Genomic DNA, 24,916 nt, shown 5'->3' with positions numbered 1-24,916 from the left:
ATGTATTTAAAATCATATTAGTGATATTATGCTTTTATAAAAGATAATGTTTATTAAAAAAGCTTTCTTTAAAAAATGAATAAAAAAAATTCAGATCATCAAAAGGAAATTTCATCAAATATCTTTACTTGACCACCTCTACCAAGCTTCTTAAGCAAATGTAAACATCGCGTGCCAAATAAACTCATCCCAAATCACCAAAGTAGCAATAACAAAAAAAAAAGAACCATAAAACTCACTCTCACTCTCACCGATATCCGAAAAGGTCGGTCGCATTACTATTCTGACTCTTTCACACTCAGCAATTCCTTCCACCAAAAGTCAACCGAAAATCATTTTCACACATGCAGTGCACGTGTTTACGCCTCGAGTGCATCATCATATGCATCACCCCTCGCGCTCCCCTTGCAAGCCCCACAAGCCGAGAAAAGCTCTTCTCTTTCTCCTTGAACTCTCCTGCCTGCAAATTCGCTCGTCCACCGTCCCATCGCGCGCTCGATTGGTGGCACTTTTTCGCGATAGATTTTATAGTAAACATTTCTTTCTTTTAAACTCAGTATCGTTTTGGTCGACGTCGTGAACGGACGCGTTTCTCGCTTCGGTCTTTGGTTTGGTGCGCGCTCGCTCGCTCTTGACTCATCTCTACCTTAAAAAAAAAGCATTAAGCAGTTGGAGCTTTCTCAGAAGCTCGCAGACTCTCTGGGAACCGACAACAACAACAGCAAAAAGACGTTGGTTTTGTGCAAAATTTTCAGTGAAGATACACCACCGGTGCGGAAGATAGCCCACGCAGTTCATGGTGAAAGGGTGAAGGTTCTTTCCGGTTTACCTCTCGTGTTTAAGGGACTCCCCAGTTCCGGACTAGAAGGTGTGACAGTGAATAAAGTTCTCAGAAAGTGATTTCAATCTAAGCACAGAAGGACTACCCCGGAACAAAGGGGGTTAATCCCCTTGTGATCTTCACTGAACCTTCGGATTACAAAACTGGATCATCGGATCATCAGCAGCCAGAGAGAGTTACCAACGCCACGGTTCAGAGATGAGGAAGTGCTGTGTAAGTGGGGATTATTAGTGCTCTGAAGGGGCAAAAGGCCACCAGGTCAGACTTGGTGTGCTATCGAGAGGAAGATAAATCAATTTCATAAAGTTGCGTTTACGCGCTGCTGAATGAATGAATGAACGATGTTGGTTTGGGGAGATAAAAACAGAGCAAAGATAAAGAAGATTGGCGATGAGCATCATCGGTGGGAATGTTGAGGTTATGCAGCTTGTTGCGTTCGGAGCAACCTTTTTTTGGCGAGCAAAACGAGCGCTTTTGAGTGGTAATCAGGGGAGTGCTGTTGCCAAATTGAAAAGAAAAGAAAAACAAATTCATTTTGAAGATGTTGCCTCGCTCGGGTAATTTTGTGAACATTTCTTTTGGACCTGGCCTAAGGTAAATGATCTAGGTTAACAGGGTGATAAAATGTTCTTTCAATTCTTGCTTTTTTTATAGTTCAAAGCTAATGAAATAATTATTTATTATTCAACAAGCCTAACCCGACAAACATCGTTCTACTTTTTTTATTTGTTGACGTTTTTTGCCTTTTTGCTGATTCTTCAGTCACAATCACATCCAGTTTGGTTTTTTGTTTTTTAAGCGTTCAATATTTTAAAAAGATATTTTCATCAACAAAATTTTCAAAAAGACTATCTTTAGCGATTCCTAGGCTCAGAATAAGCGTTTAGTCCTGCTTCCGAACAATCATTGTTTTGATTACTTCATTTCACACAAACACGCTTTTAAAATTATGTAAGCAATCGTCAATATGTGCTGATGAGTCAATCTTTGGTACCTCAAAGAATTACATGATGGTCCCTTTATATCATTCCTGGAAAATTTTATGAAATATTTTTTGACAAGAGATTATTTTTCATAACGGTTAATGATTCTTAAAAATAGAAATGAGTTAACAAAATCACCAACTTTTTTCTGAAGATGTCATGTCACAATATGAGCAGAATTTTATCATTTTTACTTCGTAGTTGAGAATTAAGGGTCCATTCGAACCAAATAGTAGGTACACAAAAAAAAGTATAACTGCTCACAAACGGATATTTTTTTCATGAGAAATTTTATGTAACTCAGAAATTATGTTTGATTGTGGATATCAAATATGTAGAGTCAGGTACACCGAATCTTTTGATATCTCTTTTTTTTTGGTAACGATATAATATATGACAACAACAAAACATAAAAAATATTTGATTTCAAATAACTTAACACTCCTCCGTCCAAGGCATCCCGTACTTACACGAACGACCAAGGCGGAAAAAAAGTTGGAACGCTAACTTCAACTCGCTGGTTCTCAGCCAAAACTCAACCAATCTGGATGATTCCTTTTTCCAGAGATTTGTACGGATCTCCAGATGAACCTAGAACTTTGCAGATCTCGATTTGATCAATCCTCTAATAACTACGACTAAATTAGTCGGAGCAACTTTTTTTCCGCGTGTATTTCCGAAAAGCGACTCAAGCGGGAACATTTTTGCTACGCTGCAAAAACACAATAACTTTGCTAAAATGTTAGCAAAACCCATAAAATTATATATCAAAATTTCCGTTATGATCTCAGGATTATGATGAGCTTCTCAAATTTCCATTAGTTTCACAAAAAAAATCATAAAACTACGTAAAACTACAGAAAAAATAAAAATGCCTCATTTTATGACTAGAACTTTATGGTAAAATCATTGATTTCATTGATTTTTTTATGAAAATGTTTCAAATGATCTAAATTATATGTTTCAGAATCATTCTGAGTGTGTTTTTTCCTGAATACTACAAAATTATACCAAAACTACGTAAAATACAGAAAATTTGATACATTCCTTTAGAACTTTATTTGCTTCATGATAAAATCATTGATTTATTTTATGAAAATGTTTCAAATGATCTAAATTACAAGTTTCCGAATTATTCTGAGTGTGATTCTTACTGAGTACTACAAAATTTTACCAAAACTACGTAAAATATAGAAAATTTGATGCATTCGTTTAGAACTTTATTTGCTTCATGATAAAATCATTGATTTAGTTTATGAAAATGTTTCAAATGATCTAAATTACAAATTTCCGAATTATTCTAAGTGTGATTCTTCCTGAATACTAAAAAATTCTCCCAAAACTACGTAAAATACAGAAAATTTGATACATTCCTTTAGAACTTTATTTGCTTCATGATAAAATCATTGATTTATTTCATGATGCTTTTTCAAATGATCTAAATTGTAAGTTTCCGAATTATTCTGAGTGTGATTCTTCCTGAATACTAAAAAATTCTCCCAAAACTACGTAAAATACAGAAAATTTGATACTTTCCCTTAGAACTTTATTTGCTTCATGGTAAAATCATTGATTTATTTTATGAAAATGTTTCAAATAATCTAAATTACAAGTTTCCGAATTATTCTGAGTGTGATTCTTCCTGAATAATAAAAAATTCTACCAAAACTACGTAAAATACAGAAAATTTGATACATTCGTTTAGAACTTTATTTGCTTCATGGTAAAATCATTGATTTATTTTATGAAAATGTTTCAAATAATCTAAATTACAAGTTTCCGAATTATTCTGAGTTTGATTCTTACGCAGTACTACAAAATTTTACCAAAACTACGTAAAATACAGAAAATTTGATACTTTCCTTTAGAACTTTATTTGCTTCATAGTAAAATCATTGATTTATTTCATGATGCTTTTTCAAATGATCTAAATTATAAGTTCCTGAATCATTCTCAGTGCGTTTCTTCCTGAATACTAAAAATAAATTACCAAAACTTCGTAAAATACAGAAAGTTTTATAATTTTTATAATTTTATGTTGGTATTAGAATGTAGAGCATTGTTCTGGAAGCTTATTGTATGGGAGCAGTTCTCTACAGAATCAGTCTTTTTTCTTTAATTTTATTTTTTGTATTTTTAATCCGGCTGAAACTATTTTGGTGTCTTCGGTATGCCCAAAGAAGAAATTTTGCAGCATTGATTCGATCATTTAATTTTCCATACAAATTTGGCAGCTGTCCATATAAAAATGATATGTGAAATGTGAAAATTAAAAAATCTGTATCTTTGGAAGGAATTTTTTGATCGATTTGGTGTCTTCGGCAAAGTTATAGGAATATGGACTACACTGAAAAAAATGATACACGGTAAAAAAAAATTGGTGATTTTTAATTTCACTTTTTGTCACTAAAACTTGATTTGCAAAAAAAACACTATTTTTATCAAATATATCAAATGCCAACTTTTCAGAAATTTCCAGAATGGACAAAACATCTTTGACCGAGCTATGATTTTTTGAATCAATACAGATTTTTTCAACAAATCGAAATATTGTTCGCAAAAAACTTTCATCTTCATTTTTCGATGTAAAATCGAATTTGCAATCGAAAAGAGCTACAGTGATTTTTTTTTATAAAGTGCAAGTTTTCAAGTCAAGCTATTTTTAGGTAACTTTTTTGAAAAAAGTCGCAGTTATTCATTTTTTTAAATAAGTGCCCATGTTTGCCCACCTTTGAAAAACATATTTTTGAAAAGCTGAAAATACTTTTAAAAGGGCCTAACATTCAATATTATACCCTTTTGAAATGTTAGTCTTGATTTTAAATTTTTGAAAATACTTTTTTCGAAAAGATCGAAAAATTTCATAAATGTTTCATATTCCAACATTGTAAATCAGACCATTAGTTGATGAGATATCGACATTAGAAAATGGTGGGTTGTTTGGGTGAGACTTAGAAAACATGAATTTTCCTGTTTTTTAACCTTTGAATGGCAATATCTCAGCAACTAAGGGTCGTATCAACAAAGTTCAAAAATATAGAAAATTTTCTCAGCTTTTCAAAAATATGGGCACTTATTTTAAAAATGAACAACTGCGACTATTTTCAAAAAAGTTACCTAAAAATGACTATAACTTGAAAACGGTGCACTATATAAAAAAATCACTAACATACATTTAGATTGAAAATTCGATTTTACATCGATAAATGAAATTGAAACATTTTTTCGACGAATGTTTCGATTTTTTTTTAATCTATTATGATTCCAAATTTATAACACGGTCAAAGATTTTTTTTGCCCATTCTGTAAATTTCTGAAAAGTTGGCATTTGAAGTCCTCTAAAACATATCAGAAAATAAAAAAAATAAAAATAGTGTCTTTTGCAAATCAAGTTTTAGTGACAAAAAGTGAAATTGAAAATCACCAAATTTTTGTTTACCGTGTATTACTTTTTTTCAGTGTAGTCTATTTCCATACCTACAACTTTGCCGAAGACACCAAACCAATCAAAAAATTTCATCAAATGATACAGATTTTTGAATTTTCAAATATCATTTTTCTATGGCAGCTGACAAATTTGTATGAAAAATTATATGAACGAACTAATGATGCAAAATGGCTTCTTTGGGCATACCGAAGGCACCAAAATAGTTTCAGCCGTATTAAAAAAAACAAAAAATAAAATGACCGAAATCTCAGTGACTTGCTCATGGGAGTTTTGAAAGATTTTCATAAAAAAATTTATCAAATTTTCCTACATCAGATGATTTTTTTACAGAACTGTGAAATTTTCTGTACTTAACGTAGTTTTGGTGAAATTTTGTAGTATTCAGGAAGAAACACACTCAGAATGATTCGGAAACTTATAATTTGGATCATTTGAAACATTTTCATAAAATAAATCAATGATTTTATCATCAAGCAAATAAAGTTCTAAAGGAATGTATCAAATTTTCTGTATTTTACGTAGTTTTGGTAGAATTTTTTAGTATTCAGGATGAATCACACTCAGAATAATTCGGAAACTTGTAATTTAGATCATTTGAAACATTTTTATAAAATAAATCAATGATTTTATCATGAAGCAAATAAAGTTCTAAAGGAATGTATCAAATTTTCTGTATTTTACGTAGTTTTGGTAAAATACTCAGGAAGAATCACACTTAGAATAATTCGGAAACTTGTAATTAAGATCATTTGAAACATTTTCATAAACTAAATCAATGATTTTATCATGAAGCAAATAAAGTTCTAAAGGAAAGTATCAAATTTTCTGTATTTTACGTAGTTTTGATAGAATTTTTTAGTACTCAGTAAGAATCACACTCAGAATAATTCGGAAACTTGTAATTTAGATTATTTGAAACATTTTCATAAAATAAATCAATGATTTTATCATGAAGCAAATAAAGTTCTAAAGGAATGTATCAAATTTTCTGTATTTTACGTAGTTTTGGAAAAATTTTGTAGTACTCAGGAAGAATCACACTCAGAATAATTCGGAAACTTGTAATTTAGATCATTTGAAACATTTTCATAAAATAAATCAATGATTTTATCATGAAGCAAATAAAGTTCTAAAGGAATGTATCAAATTTTCTGTATTTTACGTAGTTTTGGAAAAATTTGGTAGTACTCAGGAAGAATCACACTCAGAATAATTCGGAAACTTGTAATTTAGATCATTTGAAACATTTTCATAAAATAAATCAATGATTTTATCATGAAGCAAATAAAGTTCTAAAGGAATGTATCAAATTTTATGTAGTATTGCTAAAATTTTGTAGTACTCAGTAAGAATCACACTCAGAATAATTCGGAAACTTGTAATTTAGATCATTTGAAACATTTTTATAAAATAAATCAATGATTTTATCATGAAGCAAATAAAGTTCTAAAGGAATGTATCAAATTTTCTGTATTTTACGTAGTTTTGGAAAAAAATTGTAGTACTCAGGAAGAATCACACTCAGAATAATTCGGAAACTTGTAATTTAGATCATTTGAAACATTTTCATAAAATAAATCAATGATTTTATCATGAAGCAAATAAAGTTCTAAAGGAATGTATCAAATTTTCTGTATTTTACGTAGTTTTGGTAGAATTTTTTAGTACTCAGGAAGAATCACACTCAGAATAATTCGGAAACTTGTAATTTAGATCATTTGAAACATTTTTATAAAATAAATCAATGATTTTATCATGAAGCAAATAAAGCTCTAAAGGAATGTATCAAATTTTATGTATTTTACGTAGTATTGCTAAAATTTTTTAGTACTCAGTAAGAATCACACTCAGAATAATTCGGAAACTTGTAATTTAGATCATTTGAAACATTTTCATAAAATAAATCAATGATTTTATCATGAAGCAAATAAAGTTCTAAAGGAATGTATCAAATTTTCTGTATTTTACGTAGTTTTGGAAAATTTTTGTAGTACTCAGGAAGAATCACACTCAGAATAATTCGGAAACTTGTAATTTAGATCATTTGAAACATTTTCATAAAATAAATCAATGATTTTATCATGAAGCAAATAAAGTTCTAAAGGAATGTATCAAATTTTCTGTATTTTACGTAGTTTTGGTAGAATTTTTTAGTATTCAGGAAGAATCACACTCAGAATAATTCGGAAACTTGTAATTTAGATCATTTGAAACATTTTTATAAAATAAATCAATGATTTTATCATGAAGCAAATAAAGTTCTAAAGGAATGTATCAAATTTTATGTATTTTACGTAGTATTGCTAAAATTTTGTAGTACTCAGTAAGAATCACACTCAGAATAATTCGGAAACTTGTAATTTAGATCATTTGAAACATTTTCATAAAATAAATCAATGATTTTATCATGAAGCAAATAAAGTTCTAAAGGAATGTATCAAATTTTCTGTATTTTACGTAGTTTTGGTAGAATTTTTTAGTATTCAGGAAGAATCACACTCAGAATAATTCGGAAACTTGTAATTTAGATCATTTGAAACATTTTTATAAAATAAATCAATGATTTTATCATGAAGCAAATAAAGTTCTAAAGGAATGTATCAAATTTTATGTATTTTACGTAGTATTGCTAAAATTTTGTAGTACTCAGTAAGAATCACACTCAGAATAATTCGGAAACTTGTAATTTAGATCATTTGAAACATTTTCATAAAATAAATCAATGATTTTATCATGAAGCAAATAAAGTTCTAAAGGAATGTATCAAATTTTCTGTATTTTACGTAGTTTTGGTAGAATTTTTTAGTATTCAGGAAGAATCACACTCAGAATAATTCGGAAACTTGTAATTTAGATCATTTGAAACATTTTTATAAAATAAATCAATGATTTTATCATGAAGCAAATAAAGTTCTAAAGGAATGTATCAAATTTTCTGTATTTTACGTAGTTTTGGAAAAAAAATTGTAGTACTCAGGAAGAATCACACTCAGAATAATTCGGAAACTTGTAATTCAGATCATTTGAAACATTTTCATAATCTAAATCAATGATTTTATCATGAAGCAAATAAAGTTCTAAAGGAAAGTATCAAATTTTATGTATTTTACGTAGTATTGTTAAAATTTTGTAGTACTCAGTAAGAATCACACTCAGAATAATTCGGAAACTTGTAATTTAGATCATTTGAAACATTTTCATAAAATAAATCAATGATTTTATCATGAAGCAAATAAAGTTCTAAAGGAATGTATCAAATTTTCTGTATTTTACGTAGTTTTGGTAATTTTTTTAGTATTCAGGAAAAAACACACTCAAAATGATTCTGAAACATATAATTTAGATCATTTGAAACATTTTCATATAAAAATCAATGAAATCAATGATTTTACCATAAAGTTCTAGTCATAAAATGAGGCATTTTTATTTTTTCTGTAGTTTTACGTAGTTTTGTGAATTTTTTTGTGAAACTAATGGAAATTTGAGAAGCTCATCATAATCCTGAGATCATAACGGAAATTTTGATGTATAATTTTATGGGTTTTGCTAACATTTTAGCAAAGTTATTGTGTTTTTGCAGCGTAGCAAAAATGTTCCCGCTTGCGTCGCTTTTCGGAAATACACGCGGAAAAAAAGTTGCTCCGACTAATTTAGTCGTAGTTATTAGAGGATTGATCAAATCGAGATCTGCAAAGTTCTAGGCTCATCTGGAGATCCGTACAAATCTCTGGAAAAAGGAATCATCCAGATTGGTTGAGTTTTGGCTGAGAACCAGCGAGTTGAAGTTAGCGTTCCAACTTTTTTTCCGCCTTGGACGGAGGAGTGTTAAACAGAAGCAAAAACTTCACTCGGTCCCCTCATAAAAAATATAGAACCAGCTGGGACCCGTGGTGTAGGCGTAAGCGTGGTTGCCTCCCAACCAGTCGGCTTGGGTTCGATCCCAGACGGTCCCGATGGCATTTTTCTTGACGAGATTTGTCAGATCACGCCTTGTTGGCTTATATCTGTAAGCCCATACATCCAATTGAAATGTGGTCAAAGACAAACTTATGGGAAATTGGACGAGCTTTTCGGTAAAAATATTTTCGAAACTGAAAAATCAAGTCCGTCCTATAGAAATTGCCAAAAACCATCAAAAAACTAATTTTTTCAACATTTTTATTTTTAAAACCGTTGTAACTTCACAAGGATTGGACTTAGGACAATGGTCAATATGGAGACTTTTATGTAAAATTGTCTGGAGAATCGATTCCCTTTTGAAAATTTGAACGTTTAGAGCACTTTTCAAAAAAACAGTTTCAGTAAATGATTTTTGTATTTTTTTAGGTGAGTTGCTCCATCCTGCATTTTTCGTGAGTCTTTTTGTAACATCTTAGGCTATTTTCACAAAAAATTTGAGCGAAAAAAAATCGTGGGCTCACTTTCAAATTTGACTTTTAAACTTAAAAATCAAAAAATCTCATAAAAGTGGCGTGTTTTTTTCTTTCAGTGTATTTTTTTCGGAAAGCCCGTCAAATTTCCTACAAGTTTGTCTTTGACCACTTTTTGATACGATGCAACGGCTTCAAGATACAGCAATATTTGAATTACGAAACACAAAAATATTGAAAACACGTACGCCCTTCTAAAATATCATTATCGAGTGTTACTGGCTCCATAAACACAAACATGGCTTATATATGCCTAGGATAACATGTCTACAAAGTTTCATTGAAATCGGAGAGGGTCGAGAAAAAAGTACCTAAAAATTCCTGTTTTGGGCTGGAATTGCTCAATTGCATCAGCAATCAAGCCTTCGTACACTTAATTTCGAGTAGGAATCTCGCCAAGGCAGTGTGATTTAATTTAAAGGACTCAAAACAGAATATAAGAAAATTCCCCTGGTTCTCATCAAAACCTCTGAATATGCAGCGATTGACTCTAGGGCTTCGTACCAAAAAAATCAGAACTGTGTCAAGGTCATTCAGGCTATCAAAATGATTTCAAAATCCTAAAATATCCTTCAATTGATTTCAAATGACAATAATATGTGGAAATTGATAACATGCCCTGAAAAGCCCACAAATTGACTGATTTTATGACATCTTGTTTTTCATTTAAAATCCAGACTTGATTGCATATAGTCTCAATATAGCCCAAATGAATAAATATTCATCATATTACACAACCGCCATATCAGGCGCCTGACTTTACTGCACTTAATGCCAAAAAAAATGTTTTTAGTGTAGTTTTGATTTACGCCAAAAACGGTCATATTTTTATATTTTACAATTTCCAAAACATAGCAAAAAAAAGAAGAAATTTTCTAATTTAGAAAATTTGGTTGGTTGAGTAATATTACCTTAAAAATGTGTAAAAATGTGAACCTGATGATAATTCACAATAAACTGATGATAATTTATCATTTTCTGATGTAATATTACACACTTTTTTACACAAAATCAAACACAATTTCCTAATGAATATTACAATCATTTTTTACTCTAAAGTTAACTTTGTTTATGGGCGTGGCTATTTAACCATGATTCTGTTCATGTTTTGAATTTTTTATTTGGTTTAGTAAATCAATTTCTAACTACAAAGGTTAAAAACAACTTATAAATACTGCTTTTCTTTTTTAGATTGCATTACCTTTTCGAAACAGTCCACAGCAAAAAAAGTTTAATTTTGGAAGGTTGAAAATTTGGGTTTTGAGTAATTTTACTTAAAAAATGTGTAAAAAAGTGAACCTGTTGAAAATTCATCAGAAACTGATGAAAATTCTCCAGTTCCTCATGTAATATTACACATTTTTTTTTTGACACAAAATCTGTTATCGTTCCCTGATGAATATAATCTCCATTTTTTTTTTCTATGTTGGGTTAAACTTCCCAATCACTTGTTTTTCATTGATTGCAAAGCTGAATGAACTTTAAAACCGGACATTTGCACCGTACACTAAAAAAGGCTCTTGAAGCGCTCCTGTAAGTTTTCCACAGCACCTTACATCCAGTTCACCAGGTATTACAAAATCACGCTCCTCATCCCTCTCTTTACTCGGTTCACAGTCCGAAGTCTTACCACTACAAAAAAAAAAGCACAACCGGTAATCGTCGGGTTTGTATTCCACCCTCTGAAACTTGCTTCGCAAGTACTTTTCGTCGTTTCTGAAACGACATTGCAAAAGTTGCACTTGAGAAGCGTGTGAGCTGGAGAAAGAGCAAAGAGCTTGGGCATGGCGCCTTAAGTCGTCTATGCCAACTATTTACACGTTTTATTTAAAGAGAGAGAAAGATGGATGAAAAGCTTCACGCTTTCCGCCGTGAATCCAGTTAACCCTCAACTGGCCTTAATTTTTTGGTCTTTTTCCAATTTTTTCAGGGTTCAGAAGGTCATTTTGTACGTCTTACTAAAATCTTGTCTTCTGTTATTCTATGTTTAATTTCTTGTATTTTTAAGTATTATTTAAGTAAGCTTTTTTCTATTTTGAAAGTTGTCACTTTCAATAATTGTCATTTGACTTTTTATCCTTTTTTTAGAAACTGATAGTAAATTTTATCAGAAAACATATATTCTTTTTGAATTTTAAGATTTTCCATTTTGCTTTAGAAGTTTTCTTAAAAAGTCAGAAAATATCGGTAGAAAAAATTCAACCCCTAATTAAAATTCGCTCCACTTTTCGTTATACAGATTCTGCGATACCTAGCCGCCCAGATCGATTCCCATGATTTTTCAATCTGGCCCCGTTTAGGTGCCACTCACCGAACCTCATCATAATTCCGCGTGCAAGCTCGGTTTTTTTTCTCCCGCACGCGCTTGCACAAGGTATTTTTATCTAGACTTTTATTAGTATTACAACATACTGAACGATGCTTTCGCGCTCTTTGCATAGTCTCTCTCAGCCGCGTGTTTCATGCTTTTTCGAAGCATGTTTTTTGCTTTTGTTTTGGCTCGCTTCTTCTTCTCTTCTGTTTCTCTGCGCGCTGAGCTGAGCCAGAGAGCAATGTTCACCTTAAACTTTAATTCAATTGTTATTTTTATTGGCTTTTTGTCGGCTTGGATGGGTTTTTGTTTTTGTTTTATTCATCACCACTTTACTGGCGGCGTCTTCATTGAGTGCCAATCGCTCCACACTGACCAGGCGTTGAGTTGGTCAAAAGAACCATCATTATGTTGGCAAAAGCCGATTACAGGTACTTTCTTTAAGTGGACTTTAGTTGTTGCGATGGACGAGACGTATTTGAAAACTAAGTGCCGCAAAGAGTTGTGACATCTCTTTTGAGTGTAGTTATTGAAAATTAACAGTATGGGTTTGTGAGTGGCTTTTGAAAATCACCTGACACAGATTCAATTTGCAAATTGCTCCTAGGATTAAAAGCAAATCGTTTGCCAAGCCGTGAACAGCAAAAGCAAAAACCTTGCACTTTTTTATCACATTCTTCACAATCATTCCCAGAACTGTTTACTGTTGTTTATTTACTAAAAGAAGGATAAAAATAACAATTCTCTTAAATCTTTGAAAATTTAGGTAAAAGATTTAGTAATTTCTATAAAAAAAACCATGTACAATCTGCTTTTTCAAGGGTAATGCGACTTGCATATGAATTAAATCTAAGGATTCACTTTTTGTTTTGTTCTGTCGACCTATTGTCTTTCAAACTTGTACCAAATATATAAGGGTCATTCTCCGCCAACTCACACAACGGTTGCCCCGACCCTTCGATTTGCTTGACACTTTGTTCAAGGAGTAATTTTGGACTATGATCACGAATCCATATGCCCGTCTGCTCCCAACGACAAAGTTTAAGACTTAGAAATATATGAAATACTGAATATGAACGAAAAATCAAAAGTCGTTCGAGATGGGATTCGATCCCCAGTCTTTGGATTGGTAAGCAAACACGCTAACCAATACGCCATCACGGATTAGTGAGCTATGGCTGAAATTAGGAATACTATTACTACCAGCTAAATACGTGCTGGGTCTTTGTCCATTTGACAAGGGTTCGAAAGTTCTTAATAACGTTTGAATCCGATTGATGCAAACGTTCTTCAGGGCGGGGCTTGTCGATTCAATCTGAGGTACACAGCTAAAAAAGTTGTAATCCAGCTGCCTGTAAAAGGCCTGGGTGTAAAATAAATATTGCATTATTTTATGCAATTTTATGTGATTTTACACCCTGAAATATGTAGCCTATCAGTATGGGAAACCTACTTGACCGAAATGTCAAGCTCACATATGCGTTTATCCTTACAGTTTTTCATCGGTCTGATGGCCGAGTGGGCTAAGGCGCCAGTCCTTACTGTTGGTGCTGGGTTTGAATCCCGTCGGTTCCAATTTTTTTTGTGTTTGCAAAAAATGTACATGCAGTGAGTAATATTAAGTGTTTATTTTGACGAAGGTGATGTGCATGCTTTTGCATGCGATTTTACCATCGGATTTTTTGCTGTGTACCTAGCGCTCGGCTAGCCAGCGTGTAAATGGGTCACAGCTAACACCATCCAAATGCCTATGCGAGTTATTTGCATGTATAGAATGTTAAAATCGAAAAATACATGGAAACAACTCAATTTGTAAGAAGCGACCGTGTGGTCCCGTTTGGTTGGTTGCACACACACACATCACAAATCCATGGTTCATTTTTTGATATCTTGTGATGTTGCCTTTCATTTTTCTGGATTTTTACTAAGACATGTTTTCACCGAGTCACGTAGCCCAGTGGTAACGCTTCCGCCTCGTAAGCGGTAGATCGGGGTTCAAATCCCGGCTCGGACCAACACAACTGGTGATCTTTTCCCTTCAGGAATAGATTGCTTAGTAAAGGGAAGGTAGTGTATCGTCACAAACTGGACCTTATCACGACACCTTAGGGAGGCGACCTATGGAATGTTAACATTAACCTTAACATGTTAACATTAAGTTGAGAATGAAACTGCCACTGAATCCGCTTTGTAAATGCCGGCCCCGATACTCTTCAAGGGTGTTCCCCTCAGGAACTGGGAAAGATTTACTTTTTTTTTTACATGTTTTCAAAATGATTTTTAGCTTGAAGCCGTGATGAAATTGCCCAAATTGATGTTGTACTCAAAATTCCTAAAAAACATTTTTTTATCAAAAAAGTCAAACAATTGTTTTCAAATCGTTGGCATTCCCCCATACTCAATTGTCAAAAATCGAGAGATATGTCATTTTATGGTAAATTTAATGTACTTTTCCCTCAATAACCAAGAGTTTTCACATTTAAAAGAAAAAAAATACTTGTATTTTTTATAACTTTGCAGGGTTATTTTTCAAATTGTACCAATGTTGTAGGATCTTTCTTATGAAAATTTGCTAAACTTTTTGAAAAAAAAAATCTTTTCAAAATCTGGTTGAATCATCACATTTTCAAAATACTTCTTCGTGAAATTCTGATAACTCGTGATGATTACAAGCAAACCCTTTATGTTCATTATGGTGGTCCAAATCCGAGCTTCATCGGGGCTACCACTTTAAATCTAAGATTGACCCATCAATAGGCTTAATTTGGAATTTGAGCTGATTCTGACCATGGGAACCCTCCCTCTGAGCCCTTGAAGTTTGTATGGGGGTAATTCTCCGCCAACTCACACAGCAGTTGCCCCGACCCCTCTTCGATTTGCGTGAAACTTTGTCCTAAGGGGTAACTTTTGTCCCTGATCACGAATCCGAGGTCTGTTTTTTGATATCTCGTGACGGAGGGGCGGTACGACCCCTTCCATTTTGAACATGCGAAAAAGAGGTGTTTTCAATAATTTGCAGCCTGTAACGGTGATGAGATAGAAATTTGGTGTCAAAGGGACTTTTATGTAAAATTAGACGCCCGATTTGATGGCGTACTCAGAATTCCGAAAAAACGTATTTTTCATCGAAAAAAACACTAAAAACGTTTTAAAAAATCTCCCATTTTCTGTTACTCGACTGTAAAAAATTTTGGAACATGTCATTATATGGGAAATTTAATGTACTTTTCGAATCTACATTGACCCAGAAGGGTCATTTTTTCATTTAGAACAAAATTTTTCATTTTAGAATTTCGTGTTTTTTCTAACTTCGCAGGGTTTTTTTTTAGAGTGTTACAATGTTCTACAAAGTTGTAGAGCAGACAATTACAAAAATTTTGATATATAGACATAAGGGGTTTGCTTATAAACATCACGAGTTATCGCGATTTTACGAAAAAAAATTTTGAAAAAGTTACTTTTTGCGTTTCTCTTTGTTTCGTCGTCCGTGTCTGTCGCGGGTGACCATGAACGGCCATGATCGGTGACGACCAACTTTTTCAAAACTTTTTTTCGTATAATCGCGATAACTCGTGATGTTTATAAGCAAACCCCTTATGTCTATATATCAAATTTTTTGTAATTGTCTGCTCTACAACTTTGTAGAACATTGTTACACTCTAAAAATAACCCTGCAAAGTTAGAAAAACACGAAATTTTAAAATGAAAATTTTGTTCTAATGAAAAATGACCCTTCTGGGTCAATGTAGATTCGAAAAGTACATTAAATTTCCCATAAAATGACATGTTCCAAAATTTTTACAGTCGAGTAACAGAAAATGGGAGAATTTTAAAACGTTTTTAGTGTTTTTTCGATGAAAAATACGTTTTTCGAATTCTGAGTACGCCATCAAATCGGGCGTCTAATTTTACATAAAAGTCCCTTTGACACCAAATTTCTATCTCATCACCGTTTCAGGCTGCAAATTATTGAAAAACACCTCTTTTTTCGCATGTTCAAAAATGGAAGGGGTCGTACCACCCCTCCGTCACGAGATATCAAAAAACGGACCTCGGATTCGTGATCAGGGACAAAAGTTACCCCTTAGGACAAAGTTTCACGCAAATCGAAGAGGGGTCGGGGCAACTTTTCTCGATTTCGTGTGAGTTGGTAGAGAATTACCCATGGGAAAAATCGTCAAAATGAATAGAGAAAAGCAACTGTTTCAGTTTTTTACCTGTGTAAGGCACAATTTGCATGGTGATGGATCAATCTTCAATCAAATTTCACGAAGAAGTATTTTGAAAATGTGATGATTTGACCAGATTTTTGAAACGATTTTTTTTAAATGTTCAGCAAATTTTCTATAAGAAGAACCCTTTGAACTTTTATTGTGGCTTGTGCACTGCTTTAAAGTGGAGATATTTTTTAAAGTAAAGAAACAAAACATAATTTTTATTTATTATTTGTTGATTCAATTATTAAAAACAAAAAAAAATCACATTTCATAGAAAATAAAACTAAAAATGCAGAGGATCCAAAATTATGAAAGTAGATAAAACATGACACACAAATCTTTTCAATCTTTTTTGATTAAATGCCTATTTTTGCATATAATAATGTTTAATATTGCCGACGCTTTGGATTTGGAAAAATATCTAGTTTTAAGTTGATATCAAAGCAACATGTAAAATTTTTGATACAAAAATTACTATTATTTATTTATGCTAATTTGCATAAATAAATCATAGTAAGAAATAGTATCACTTAATAGCTGACCCCGAAGCCAAATGGGTCAATTAGTGATAGGAAAAAAACACATTTCCTCCCTGAAAATCGGTCTTTCAACTAATAATTTCGCTTAAGCCTCAAGCGATTATTAAAAGGTGGCTGCCATTCATCAATGCAATAAACTACAAATACGGTTTACGACCGTGTTGAGTCCAAAGGCTGATGAAACAGTTTCGTGTTTCGGTCGAATCGAGTTCGAAGATTACTATCAAAATAATATAGTAACACCTCGAGCCGGGGCGGGTTGTTTGTATATCTACAGGGCAAGGCTATAGCATGGTAGGAAAACCTAACCGAGAAGAACTAATCGCATCCAATTATGCATAATACAACATATATGCAAGCCCGTTTGGTGGCTTCGAACGAGAGGGTGCACCACAGCCACAACCTTACCTCCTACCCCTCGGGGGGTGAGTTTGGTTACAAAAATGGAGAGAAAGATGGCTTAATTGGAGATTGTCATGCTTCCTGATTTGGAGCAGAGCAGCAGCAGCGGCAGACGACGACGACGATTTCGTAATCGACCATGCTGGGAAGGAGGATCATTGGCCTGGCGGAGCGCACCAGGGGCGAAGTCTCGATGATGGACTTGGGGCTGCTTTTTCGCCACAGTGGTGGATGTGTAGTACCCACAACTTGTTAAGGCTAATCAATTCCGCTGTTGGCCACCACTCCGGTAGATCCGCAAGGAACAAGTTGAAACTGTCGCGTCTCGTTTACGTTGGATCACATAATTAAGGTTGAAAATGACTGCTGGGGCGGCGTACGGAAGGCATTATGGTGAGCGATTTCAATGAAAACGGATTGTAAACAATGTTGAAAATTGGGAGCAAGGGCAATTTTGCATATTACCTTAACAATGGTCAATGCTGTATTGCATTTTTATTACTATTTTTTTAATTTCTAGAATTACAACTGCCTCAATTAAAGTTTTGATTCAAGAAGAATATTTAAATCCTGGCTGGTACTGAGCATATGATTTCCTTAAAAAAATAAAAGTATCTAAACAAAAAGAATACAACAAATCCAATCATCCATGAACACAATATTTTCTGACTGCACGATTCGAAAAAAATTGTTCCCCGATCAAGTCCAAATCTGTTTTGGAAGTTTCTGGCTTCAACAATAAGACCCCCTGTTTGGCCATCAGGGTGACCTACGCAGCATTTCGTCGATTATCGTAAAAAAAAAACCATTCAAAACAATTAAATCATAACTTTGCGCCGTGACGCAATTCGACAGGTTGGACTTCTCGAGAAACATAAATTGTTGTTTCAAAAATCTAGGATGCTATTTGAAATGGTCACATGAAACCTTAAAATGCTGTTTTGAAGGTCATGGGACCAAATTGTTTAAAATTGAAAATATATTTTTTTATTTTTTAGAAAAAAAAATCATTTTATCCAAAAATGGTGGATTTTCGTTAACAGAATTCCTAGATATGATTTTTTAAGTTTGCCTTAAATTTTATTTCAAATTACCTTTACAACTAAATAATTATATAAGTGCAAAATATTTCAAGTAACGAGCGAAGATGATCAGAAATAAATTAATCAAGACAAGTCTTTTCATTTTTTTTTAATTTCAAATATTTTTTGAAATAATAAACCATTTGGATTCCTGATACAAGTTAAAATACTGAAGTAATCTACCAAGACTAATTTAAATGAAACGCAGCTATAGAAAATATTTAAATTTCCACGCAAAAAAAAAAACTCATACTAAAGCCTTGCTTCAACGTTTCTGGAACGGGAAATAAAACATTTTTCTCGTATTATTTTACTTTCTTACCTTTAACATCAAATTCGAGTTCTGCAACCCCATTTTAGTAAAGCTTGAATGGTTGATTAGCTTATCGAAATCCATTTTTTTTCTTCAATATTTCATCACCGTCATTGGCCCCCATTTGGATTAAAAAAATATAATTTTAAGGTAATTTATGTACTAGTGGTACCAGGAAAGAGGGGGTGCGGCGGGGGGGGGGGCAATTTGTCCTGGGATCATTCTTAAATTCCGTAATCCAAAATGTTGTCATACGCGTGCCAAATATATCAATGTATAGTCATAGAATTCCTTCAAAAATTGCGTTTTTAAGCATATTAAGATAACGAAATAAGTTTTGGATGATATTGCGCAATTCCCACTAACTTGGACTTCGCACTAAATTATTGCTACTGATCGCACTATTGCGACTTGTCAGACTGGCTTGGGAAGTTTTGGATTTCCTCAAAAAATAATCAAAGCGAGCCGAGGTTAATCGCTTGTTTTCCAGCTGTCACTCGCAATTTTGTAGTGCGAAAGTCCATTTTGATGGAAACTGCGACTGGAAATGTAAATAAACAACGAGCGGTTGCCTAGTTTTGTGAATTCTTGTTGTCAAAAGTGCGAGAGAATACTGCGGGCAAAATCCAAGTTACAGTGAAAGGATCAATATTTTTTCAAAATATAAATTTAATGATGTTTTTTTTAATCTGTGCTACTCAAAAAAAATTCTGGCAACAGCTCAAATATCTGTGAAACATAGACAAATCTGTGTTTATGGCATCTTTGCCTGGTACACGGAGAAAAAAGAGATCCAAAAATCGTGAACATACGTTCATGAAAATGGGATCTCCGAACAAAGTGTTCAAATTTCATGGTACGTTTTTCAAAATCGTACCATGGGATTTAAACACTTTGTTCGAGGTTCCAATTTTCATGAACACTTGTTCACGATTTTGGGAACTCTTTTTTCTCCGTGTACCGTCAATAAATTTATGGGTCATACTTAAGCTCGACAGTTCAAAATAAGATTACAAAAAAAACTTGTTTGGGAAATTGATTATCCGAAGTAAAATTTTTCCAAAGCTTTAAGATAATCGAGACTGGACTGTATCACTTTTCCGTTGTAATGCCACTTTTTCAATCATAATCTCTGGCGGTACCAGACTCGGACAAAAGGGGCGGCACTCGCATGGGAAATTTTAATTACAGTATTTGTGAATGACCCCCAAACAAACCTGGAACATTTTTTTTTTAAGCAGGGGTAAGTTAACCCCCGCCCTCTGTTATTCCTAGCCTCGATAGTACGAAGTTTCGATTGTGCTTTGTCGTGAAGGAAATTCGCAGAATCTAATAATATCGAAATAAAATTAAATAAGAAAATGATTAATTATTTAGTATCTCGCAATTCGATTATCTGACATAAAATTTCAAAAACGATTTTGCATAATCATGCCTGGAACAAGCCGGTAGCATAAAAAGTGCATCAGAAATTGAACAAAATCTTCATCACTTCGTACATTCGCACATGCCTTGTCAAAATCTCCTCAAAACAAAAACTTGCAATTCACGCTCTTTCCTTTTTCCTCCCAAACTCGAACCATCCACTCCGGAACTGACATTGATCTTCGCAAAAAAGTGCCAATCAATCAAAGATCGCTCGCTGCCAAAAAGCCTATCATCCAGCTATCGATCCATCAAAAACAAAGAAATTCGACCTTCGCTTGCACTTCCTCCGACTGCACTCTGTCTTGACCAACTGACTCACTGAATGACACTTCCGATTTGAATCGAACACACGTACCCGACTGACGCCGAAAAGCCGGCCGAAAACAAAATCAGTGGTAAACAGCCACGCGTTTAATTGCGGATCGATGCTTTTTGAGATTTTTCACACGTGCCACTTCTTTTTTTTCGATTCATACACTGAAACGCTCGTTTGATACACTTCCCGAGATGGGAGACTTCAACGCGCGGCGCTGAGCAAACAAGCGACGAACCCTGTAATTAAATCGCGTTGCGATTTTTTTTGTTGCGTCAAAACAAATAATTATTCAATTCATTAACGAGTTTTTTTTATTGTTGCAGCTTCTTCTACTACTACCGGTAGTATTAGGAACACGATCGCCGGCCGCAGTCTTTGAGGATGTGTTCGAGCTGGGACGACCGGCCGTTGCCTACCTGACGACTCCGGAAAATCAGAATGTGAGTGATTTTGAGTAATTGCTGTTAGGGTTGAAACTAATGATTACCGTTTTATTATAGGGCATGCACGCCTATCTGACGAAACGGAACCGCCAGATGGCGGAACCGCAAGGCATGGTGATGTCCGCGTCGTCCTACGCCTGGGCCAGCCCGGCGGCCAACGAGCGCTACCAGAGCTTCGAGGAAACCCAAAACGACCGCATCCGGATGGAGAATCTCAAGCGGATTGCCTCGGTGCGAACGAAACGGCTGGACGCGTTGGCCCACCCGCCACCACCGCCGCCAGCCAAGAAAGCGAGGGGACAGCAGCAGCAGCTGAGGAAGCCCAAGCAGGTCAACATTGTTCCGCGGGAGGTGTTCAAGTTTACGCTGGAGGACGCCATGATTCATCCCAAGGTGGAATCGTCGAGCAAGAACAAGCGCAGGGTTAAGCGTGAGTTGGGAGTTGAACGGGTTCCGAAACGGTTGGAGCCGGTTCCGCGGGAGATTCTGTGGTTTGAGGCGAAGGACGCGATTACGCAGAGTCCGCAGGAAGAACAGGGAGCGATTCATCAGAGAAGGAAGCGATCGGCGGATCCGGGCAATAACGAGGGTCGGGATGTGGTTTCTTTCCAGCTGCAGGACGCGAAGACTGCCGATCGGGATAGTGGACTGTTCAACAAGCAGCTGATTGAGGAGAATCCGAACCTGAGGATGCCATTTATGACTTCGGACAACTTCAAGCGGGGTTCGGTTTTTGATGAGATTGTGGAGCGACCGGAACCGAGAAAGCGCGAGAGGAAGAAGGAGAAGCGCGAGAATCAGAGCGATGACTCGGACCTGAACATTGAGGAGTCGAGACGGGTGAAGGTTCGTGGGGGAAAGAAGAAGCTAGCAAATTATGATGATTTGCCACTTGGGGTACAGAAGGCGATTGATATCGCAATTCAGGAGAACGAGCGTATGAACGGTAAGATCTCGGAGGAACCTCCACGCTCGCCACCAAAGTACTACTTTGGAGATAAGAAACCAAAGACCAAGAAACCGTTCAGTTCGACGACCAGCGCTAAGCCAAGCTTCCCAAGCAGTCCTAAGGAGTCCAAGTTTGCACCGAGCCCACCAATCGAAACCGGATTCGTTCCGAGCAAACCGATGTCCAGTCAGGATTCGAGTGAGAACATCAAGCCGGAAAAGTCCAGCCCGGGAGCGTGGTGGCCTGTTTCAAATCTGAACCGATCGAAGCGACTTCAGCAGAAGGCAACCTACCCGCCACTGGTGGTCAGTCCACAGTACGTACACACCTACAAACCAACCATGGAGAGTTACAAGATGAAGGAACTGTCCCAGAGTTATGAACAATCTCAGAGCTTCGAACATTCCCATGAAAACTCTTATGAAATTCCCGAATCCTCCAAGGAATACCACCAGGAAAAGCCAAAGATTAAGTACGTGATCAAGGAGATTCCAGTCCGCATGAAGGAGTCCCGCACGAAGATCACCGTTCAACCGACGATCTCGATCTCGTACGACAAGGAGCCCACCGGCACCGGAAGTTCCTCGGAAAGCGACTCCAAGGATTACAACAATCCGTACGGTCCCGTTGAGCTGCGCTACGAACAACCCAAAGAATCGCCAAAATCATTCGCCAACCTGAAGATCGTTGTTCCGGACTCGAAGGAACAGTCGGAATCCTCGTACTACGACGACAACCACGTTGTTGAACATCCAAACCCGACGGAGGCATCCCATTCTTCGGAGAGCTACGAAAAAACCGGAAGTAGCATCGCTGCTCTGTCGGCGTTGATCGGCAAACGACCAACGATCCAACTCAAGGGACTCAACGACCTGCTGGGGATGCCAATCCCGATCGGTAACCAGCAGCCCCTCCAAAAACTTAAGACTCGAGTTCGACCCCAGGACAATACCGCGCCAATTCTCTTCCCCGGTGAATCCTCCACTCCAACTCCACCCCCAGCGAAGAAGATGCCCGGATATCGCAGCGTCCAAATCGAAAACGGACCAAAGATCTTGTACGAAGACAACAGCAGCCCAAGCACCCTCTACCACACGGTCCAGATGAACCCGCAGCTCAAGGTCCCCATGACCAAGGACTACACCCCGATCAAGGAGGTCGTGTCGGATATCGCAGATTCGGACCTGATCGGACCCACGATCGCCACCCCAACGCACGCCACCTACATCATCAGCTCATCCTCGACTCCGGTCCCACCGACCGCAGAGTCAGAGCACAGCTACGAATCGTCAGGCGATATCAGCAACCAGGAATCCGCCAGCTACCTCCAAGAAGTTCACAGCACCCCGGAAACGATCGTCGAACCAATCAGCGTACAGTACCAAACGAGGCAGGTCAACTACAAGCAACACCAGCATCAACACCACGTCAAACACTACGAGGAACACGAGGAGGACGAACACGAGCACGCGGCACACCACAAGTACCACGGACACCACTTTGACCACCCGCATTCCGACCACCATCATCACCACGATGATGACGAGCACAGTGAGGATTATGACGTGAGTAGTGGCGTCTTCAGGAAGTATTTCAAAACCGATCGCGAACCACCTAAACCTTTTCTCTCTTTCAGGACGGCGAGGGTTACGCCTTCGGGTACCGCGTGCGTGACTTCCACACCGGCAACGACTTTGGCCACATCCAAAACCGTGACAACGGAGTGACGCGGGGCGAGTACCACATCCTCCTCCCGGACGGTCGCGTCCAGAACGTGCGCTACCACGCCGACGAGAAGGGCTTCCACGCGGAGGTCAGCTACGAGAGCGTCCACGGCTCCTCGTCCGAATCGTCGTCGTCGTCGTCCTCCAGCAAGTGAAGGGAGCGGGATTCATCATACCACATTTTCGTTGAAGAAAATCTCCTGCCTCCTACCCCTGTGGTGTACATAGGAAACGAGCGTTCTCAACCACCCCCGCCCCCTAGTTTGTACGAAGTGATCGCGAGCGCATAACCTAGAAAAAAATAGCAAGCAAGTACGCGAGAGAGTTTTAGCTAGTCACCGCCAGAGGGATTTCATCGATCTTTTTCAACTTCTCTAGAGAAAAGCTCTCGCGCAAGCACACGTACCGGACACGCTAGAAGCTTTCGCGGATCGTCGCACCCAAAACGCTTCGCAGCTAGGGTGGGCCCCCAGTTTTATTAAATCTTACCGTATTGTTGTTACTGTTAATCATACCGGAAACACTAGAGAGTATTGTTGTTGATCTTGTTGTTTTCGAGTAGCCACTAAGTGCAAGCCTGTTATTTAATTTTATTTTATTTAAATACTCGTAAGACACGTGTTCTGTACTCACTACACTAAAACTCTGTACATTACGCAGACTTAACCTGTGCTGATTACACCTGGACACTGTCACCCACGAAAAAAAAAACTCATCCACAACTCTTGTGATTAAGGGACCTGTGCAATTCGTTAGCGTGAGGGAAGCTTCATCTCGAGCGTTTTTTTATTTTTATTCTTCAATGCAATCATTTCGGACCATTCATTAGCGTGTAAGGATCTGTAGGGAAGTGAAGTGCTATTGAAGAGTAGTTAGGGTAGTAGTTAGGAAACGTCCAAGTATTATTTGAAGCATACTAAATCATAAAGTTACGAACGTATACCGTTAAAGCAATGTAGACCCTGTAAGGAACGACCCCATACCAAACCGATGTTGTACCTTTTTGATAAATGGATAATGAGCGAAAAGAATTGAAACGAACAAAAACTGTTGAACATGTTGTAATAAAATAAAAACTTTGTTAAAAATAAGTTGTTTCATTCATTGCACAGTGGTCCAGATCGCAAAATTAAGTGGAAAATGGATTTTCCGAAAAATGGTTAAGTTTTGGAGCTTTGGTGTCTTCAGAAGAGTTGTTGCATATGGAAAGAAGCAACTTTTGGTTTGGTTGAAAATTAGGGTGGTTCACGATTAGGGTGATTTTGGAAATCTAACTTTACAGGAATACTTTTGGGATTTTTTTCGTCTTCTAGAAAGTTGACGGGCTTGCCAATCCAAGCAACTTTGTCGAAGACACCAAAATTTTATCTCGTAATCCACGCCTTCTACGACCAAATTTATAGAAAGCATCTGAGCAAACCTTCAAAAATCAGTTTTTTTAACGTGGCAATTCAGGGTTAAGTTTTAGAGAAAAGTGGTTTTTAAGGCAC

At 36.2% G+C, this 24,916-nt stretch overlaps 1 protein-coding gene across 1 annotated transcript; it reads left to right on the top strand.

Moving 5' to 3' along the window:
- The first annotated feature begins 575 nt into the window (after positions 1-575).
- Positions 576-24,517, top strand: LOC6049363 (bromodomain-containing protein 4B). The gene is made up of 4 exons (XM_038256516.1): positions 576-1,054; positions 20,634-20,750; positions 20,811-23,267; positions 23,339-24,517. Exons 1-4 carry the CDS (start codon positions 1,040-1,042, stop codon positions 23,579-23,581), a joined length of 2,832 nt encoding a protein of 943 aa, XP_038112444.1. The 5' UTR covers positions 576-1,039; the 3' UTR covers positions 23,582-24,517.
- The last annotated feature ends 399 nt before the right edge of the window (positions 24,518-24,916 follow it).

The sequence above is a fragment of the Culex quinquefasciatus genome, chromosome 2 (assembly GCF_015732765.1).
Source record: "Culex quinquefasciatus strain JHB chromosome 2, VPISU_Cqui_1.0_pri_paternal, whole genome shotgun sequence".
In the NCBI taxonomy this organism is placed as follows: domain Eukaryota; kingdom Metazoa; phylum Arthropoda; class Insecta; order Diptera; family Culicidae; genus Culex; species Culex quinquefasciatus.
The sequence above is the reverse complement of the archived record's forward strand: the minus strand, read 5'-3'. Positions and strand labels throughout refer to the sequence as shown.